Source organism: Odontomachus brunneus, unplaced genomic scaffold (assembly GCF_010583005.1).
Source record: "Odontomachus brunneus isolate Ranch 3 - 2012 unplaced genomic scaffold, Obru_v1 Obru_scaffold_030, whole genome shotgun sequence".
In the NCBI taxonomy this organism is placed as follows: domain Eukaryota; kingdom Metazoa; phylum Arthropoda; class Insecta; order Hymenoptera; family Formicidae; genus Odontomachus; species Odontomachus brunneus.
In genome coordinates this window covers 968,437-974,983 of record NW_022639480.1, presented here as the reverse complement: position 1 = coordinate 974,983, position 6,547 = coordinate 968,437, and the positions used below count along the sequence as shown (strand labels likewise).

The 6,547-nt window shown below is 29.5% G+C and overlaps 1 protein-coding gene and 1 long non-coding RNA gene across 3 annotated transcripts; one reads left to right on the top strand and one right to left on the bottom strand.

Annotated features, from left to right (window-relative positions):
* The first annotated feature begins 206 nt into the window (after window positions 1–206).
* LOC116843191 lies at window positions 207–2,468 on the top strand. The gene is made up of 2 exons (XR_004377849.1): window positions 207–366; window positions 857–2,468. It is a non-coding gene; the product is annotated as an uncharacterized LOC116843191 (long non-coding RNA).
* LOC116843190 (mitochondrial cardiolipin hydrolase) lies at window positions 1,733–5,481 on the bottom strand. Of its 2 annotated transcripts, none has more exons than XM_032813390.1 (5): window positions 5,160–5,481; window positions 4,116–4,389; window positions 3,615–3,799; window positions 3,152–3,386; window positions 1,733–2,359 (listed from the first exon to the last, which is right to left on the bottom strand). In XM_032813390.1, exons 2-5 carry the CDS (start codon window positions 4,367–4,369, stop codon window positions 2,245–2,247), a joined length of 789 nt encoding a protein of 262 aa, XP_032669281.1. In that variant the 5' UTR covers window positions 4,370–4,389; window positions 5,160–5,481; the 3' UTR covers window positions 1,733–2,244. The 2 variants fall into 2 exon arrangements, with proteins under 2 accessions (XP_032669281.1, XP_032669282.1); XM_032813391.1 differs by having other exon boundaries at window positions 2,252–2,723; window positions 5,160–5,479.
* Window positions 5,482–6,547: the final 1,066 nt, after the last annotated feature.

Below are 6,547 nucleotides of genomic sequence, written 5' to 3'. Positions count from 1 at the left end.
TGCATTTATTGATACAAAAGAATTGAGAAGAAAACGTATTCTGTGATTTATATAATTTTCAATTTAAATAGATTGTGTTTAAGTTATTGTGACACATATAGCTGGGTGACTCATTATTAGTAAACATTGCATAGTATAAATAAATAAAATAAAGTTTACATTGCTCATACAGTGAGGAACGTTGTTGACCTTAAACGTTAATTTCACTTCACTTGTGTTGACATGTAAATGTTTATTACACGATTAAATATAATTTCTATGCGACTAAGAGCTATTGCGACTGTGATGTTATACTTTCTATTGGAAAAACGACATTTTCATCTGAACTTGCTGAAACGTCTACTGTATCTTCTCGAATGCCTTTCTGTGAGTATCCATTTTTTTGTCTAAAGTAGCAATTAGATCCTCCATATATTTTCTGAAATGGACACATAAGTTGAATGTTCTAGTAAGATAAAAATACCAATTTCCGAACACATGCACTGAGAGGAAAATGTTTAAAAAATAAAAAATATTTACTTATAGTGGATACTAATAACACATATTTACTGATACCAATACAAAATATTTTTGAAATAATAAGATATACATTTTCCTAAAAACCTTTAGCTTCTCATAAGAGCAATGGTTTATTTTATATATTATTAATTTATCACTAATACATTACAGATAATATATTTACATAAATTTAAATTTCTTCCTTTAAATAAAATAAATCATTACTTTTATAAAAAAATTAAGATTTTAAGAAAATATATTTCGTTATTTGAGAAATATTTGATATTAGTATCAGTAAATATGTTATTGATATTTTTAGCGAATAAATTTTTATTTTATTTTTTTAAATATTAACTAGCTAGTGCTCCAGACGCTTTCGGACGTTTCCATCTCAATCTTTTGGCAACGTACCGGCGCGACTTCTTAATCCGTCTTTTAAAATCAACTGCGGGAAGGCAATGAGAACGCGTAAAAACCGCTAGGAACAGTGAGTAAAGCGCAAATACGACAATCTGCGACGACAATTCCGAAACTTTATGAGCGTTCGAAGGAGCGTGACTCGAGTTAGCGCAGTAAAACTGTGTAATGGTCTTCTCGTACGAAGTATCGATAATAAGCGCGCCATAATCCACTATAATCGCTCTCGCGTCTACTTGAGCCACTTCATTCTCCAATTTAAAAGAGTATCGGAAGGTACATTTGTGTGCAATTCGGTTGTATGCTTTCGCAATGATATTGCGAAATCTCTTAGAACTCGTTATTTCTTTCCTCGTGAGCGACACGAAGTATATGCTGGATCGAATAAATTCCGTCCGTAAGCGCAGCGCGTGCATGCATGATCGGATATTTCCATACGATGAACGGAAGCCTATGCACTGTTTCATTTCTCTTCCACACGACAAAGAATTTATCGATCTTCGAGATTACACCACTAGGAGACGCGCCTCACATCTTCCTCATGTATTTTAAATAGATCAAAGATAGATGGACACATTTAAATAAGCATAAATGAATACGCGACACATGAAACGACGTTGATACTTTTGCGAACAATTTGCAAGCTACAGGAAAATGCTTTTTGCGAATCGTAGCAGGTAACTAAATCGCGTTTCTCGATTCAATGCCGTAAACTTTAAAGGAATTTTTATTTGATTTCACAAAAGCAAAACATTTGTATACCTAGAGAATTCGAGGGAGAGAATTTTTTGTGTTCGAAATAAATTATACTAAAATATATATATAAAACACATTTCTTTTACTATACTACATATTTTATATATTGTATTAAAATATATAATTTTAGTTAAATATAAATATATGTGTCACATACAATATATATTATACACGTGTACATACTTATATTTGGTAATTACATATTATCTGTATATGAAAGTTTATCAAAATAGCGTCATTGTTTTATAAAAAGTGTGTATGTATAAATCATCTGTTTATAATATGGCATATATGCACGTAGTAACATGTATGTATCACGATACAATAGGAACTTTTAAAGATGTTTTTTATCAACATCTATACTGACGAGGTCTATACTAATGAGATCTATACTGAAAAAATATCTAAAAAATAGAAAAAAATATTTACTTGATGCGTTAATAATATGTTTAGTTATATAATATAAAATAGTGTTTAAATAAGGAAATATATATTTTCTTAAAATCTAAAGAAAATTTTAGCTTTTTATAAAAATAATTGTTAATTCTTTTTTAATAAAAGAATTTAGATTAATTATTCTTCATTAAAAGCTACATCGTGTAAATATTTAGTAAATTTTTTTCGATATTTTTTCTTCGGTACATAAGGACGAAGTTTCTTGTTGATACGTCTCTGAAACCACGTCTCTCTGAAAAAAAAACATGACAATGTTTTAAAAATTGATATGTATCACAAACGCAGTCTTATTTACACGAAACTAAGATAATTGCTAATATTAAAATGTAGTATTGTAATGACGTCAGAATTGTTATTGCCACTTGTTCTCTCTATTCATTTGATTCCTTGATGATCCCATGGCAATTATAATTGTGCCAATTTAATTTTCCATGAAACAAAAATATATTTGATGTCAAAATTGCCACTTTCTGCTTGTTTTTTGCTTGCATTCATCCGTTATATGGCAATTATAACTATATCAAATTTACTTTTCCATTGAAAAAAATTGATTGGCCCATTTTTGTGAAGCATCTGATTTATATTAAACGCCCACTCTAGAAAAGTTTTATAAAAAAAATTTATAATAAAATCTGTATAATAAATCTGTATAATAAACTATTGAAATTTCATTATTTATTATACTCCATAGAGTAATAATAAATAATGAATACTCCTTTACAAGATATATGAATCTCTTAAATTAAATGATATTGAAATTTAATTCTTTTTGAGATTATACTTTCGCAAGGGAAGTACATTCTGATTAAAGTGGAACAATCTGTATGCTATAACTAATATGCTTCTGATATTTTAGATACTTTAAAACAATTATTAAATTATATGTATAATATTAAATATATATATATATATATATATATATATATATATATATAGTTGTGGTAATATTAGTTATATATATGCGATATTAAATATATTATATTGGTATTATATATATATTATAACTTTAAAAGCTTATATTTACCTAGATAAGCCACTGTATGTTACACAAAGCTCATCCCATATCTTTATAAACTCCTGTTTATATTTTTCAACGACTTCTGGATTATTAGTCACTATTAAATTCTCAAAATTCCCAAAAAATGCAGACATGGTCCAGTTTGTACTACCAGTTATCAAGATGTGACAATCAATAACAACAAACTTATGATGCATCAAAGTTTCTTCACTGTTCTGTTGTACATACCGTACTTCGATACCTGCAAGCAAAATAATAATGTAAGCTGCAGTCATTTCATCATTATTATATAGACACAGAATAGGACATAGAGTATCCCATTTTAATCAATATACTTGAATCTCTTAAATTAAACGATATTGAAATTTAGTTCTTTTCAAGATTATACTTTCGCAAAGGAAACACATTCTGATTAAAGTGGAACAATCTGTATGCTATAACTAATATGCTTCTGATATTTGTTCCTTACCTTTTGATTCATATAATGCAACTTTGGTACTTATGTTCATTAATGCCCCAGTATCTGTTATTATTTTAACAGTGATACCTCTTTTTTTTGCTGCTATTATCGCTTCTCTTAAATATGGACATGTGATGATAAATACACATACATATAATGAGTCAGTTGCAGAATCCAAATAGCCCTTGATTTTCCTGCAAATATGTTAATATTTAGTTTACAGAATTATATTAAGCTGCAAAAGTCTATTCAAACAAGCTTGTCTATCACAATTATATGCATAAGGAATCCAACAAATTATGAGCCATATAGCAAAAGATATTCTTCATATCATAGAATTAATAGATTTCCTTGTGCATATGCATTATATATACAACCATGTAAATTTGTAACTAGGTAAACTAAGTAACTATGTAAACTATGTAAATTTTTTGACATTATAAAAGAAAAATAAAAGAAATATTATATATTTTACTTCTTATGATATATAATATATTGCTAAAAAATTACCTTAAATATTTTACTGGGCAATGCTTCATTTTACAACCTACTGCATCATTATTCAGATGAAATCGACAAATAGATGATTTCTTTGTGAAGAACATAACATCATACATTCGTGGTTCATTTATTGCCACTGTACTGCTATTTGTACTGTCGTGTGATTCTTCTTTCTTTAGATAACATTGGTATGTTCTGTATAAGTACTGAGGTATATATACAGCTAAAGCACCACCGCTTACCAATGCAATATTTTTCATCATCTTGGATTAATTACACAATTCTGTAAGACAATATAGATATATAGAACTTTTCAGAACTATTTAGATATAAAGATTAGATATAGGATGTTTTGATTACATATAGATCAGATATAGATTAGATTAAATATCTATTCAATAATACTTCAATAAATCAATAATATTATTAAATATATACTCAATAACAGATGAAAAAGTAATCATATTAATTTAAAGTCTTCACTTCCAATTTGACTAAAACTCAACAATCTTGTGTATTTTCATGCATAGAAACCAAATATGAAAGTTAAAATCGTCACTCTACCCCGCAAAGCAAGATATTAATCGTTAAAGTTAACAGGTATGATAGGTTATGAAACTTATAACAACACACACAACACAAAATGTAACGACATCAATATGCTTTATGTCCACAAGCATATTCAAAATGTCAAGAAGTGCGTAAATTGGAAACCTTATCGAGTACAAGGGGCAAAGCAATTAAAAAGTAACATAAAAAAAAGAAGTATGTAAATTTTGCATAGCATGTTAAGTATACATGTTTTTGAATACATTCATAATACACCCTACCTAACCTAAGAATTTTTCTAATCTTTTCAGTACCCATTACTTTCAGTTGTAGCTAATCTACGCTAAAATAACTAGCTAATCTACGTGAAAATACACAATATTGTTAAGTTTCAGCCAGAGGTAAAGACTCTAAATTGTATAATTATCCATTTAAAAGAAATGAAACAAATTCCCAATATTGGCTCATCTAAGAAGAACAAGTATAATGCAATAACAGACTTACCTATAACAGTGTATAAAATTTGATGTTGTTATTGTATTATTTTAAATGGATTAAATGCCCAAGTTTCCTTTTAATCGTCGATTTCTAGTATAAGAAATTATTTATCACAGAATCTGTGATTTGATTAATCGCTCTCGTTTAGTCACAAAAGAGAGATGTAGAGATAAACGTATAAAATAAAAATATTGCGTGTATAAAAATAAATCACTACACTACAAACAACACTCGACGACGTGTATACAAGCTGAACACAAGACGGCAGTATAACCCGAACTATCCTACTCAAGCACCAACGAGATACTAAAGAAGACTATCGATTTTACGAGCTTAGTGGCCGAGAAATCTCACCATGCATCAACGCCCTCTCAGTAATAGTATGGCCGGAATACAAACATTGGCTGCGTTTAGCCAATGAGAAAGCTGCTTTGCAACTGTTGTAAAATTTGTGAATCTGATTGGGGTATCCAGGGATACTCAGTTGTATTTGCAGCGCGTAGAGGGGATGGCTACCTTCCTCCCACTTCAGTACACTTGCGTGCGTCGAAAACTATCCTAGGATTGCTTTCCAATAAGAGACACAAGTCGACACAAACATCATTCTATCTTTGTTCCACATTTAGTGTTCCACATTTTAACTTTCATATTTGGTTTCTATGCGTGAAATACACAAGATTGTTGAGTTTTAGTCAAATTGGAAGTGAAGACTTTAAATTAATATGATTACTTTTTCATCTGTTATTGAGTATATATTTAATAATATTATTGATTTATTGAAGTATTATTGAATAGATATTTAATCTAACCTATATCTAATCTATATGTAATCAAAACATCCTATATCTAATCTTTATATCTAAATAGTTCTGAAAAGTTCTATATATCTATATTGTCTTACAGATTAGTATAATTAATCCAAGATGATGAAAAATATTGCATTGGTAAGCGGTGGTGCTTTAGCTGTATATATACCTCAGTTCATTTAGTGAGTAACAAAGATAGGATGATACTTGTGTCGACTTGTTGGAAAACAACCCAGGTACTCGCTGCGTTGGATTGAGAAAGATACAGGAGTGAGATAAAGAGAGAGAAGAGCACCCGGGTGAAGTTTTTGAACGCGCCTTTTCAGAGATGTGTTCAGATTCCCTACCCGAGTGCACTCTAGTACCAGAAGTGCTATAGTATATGTGACGTATATTATAATGTTTCTAGTAATAGAGTGCATCCGGATGAGGAATCTGAACGCAGCCTGTGGTGAAAGAACCACCGAGTTTTTAGTCTTGAAACCATAGGCTGCTTACGATAATTCGAGTTGGAATAAATACGAGTTAGTTTCACTAAGGCCGAAAAATATGATAGGCACAAGCATCTAGTATTTTTATGATTTATAA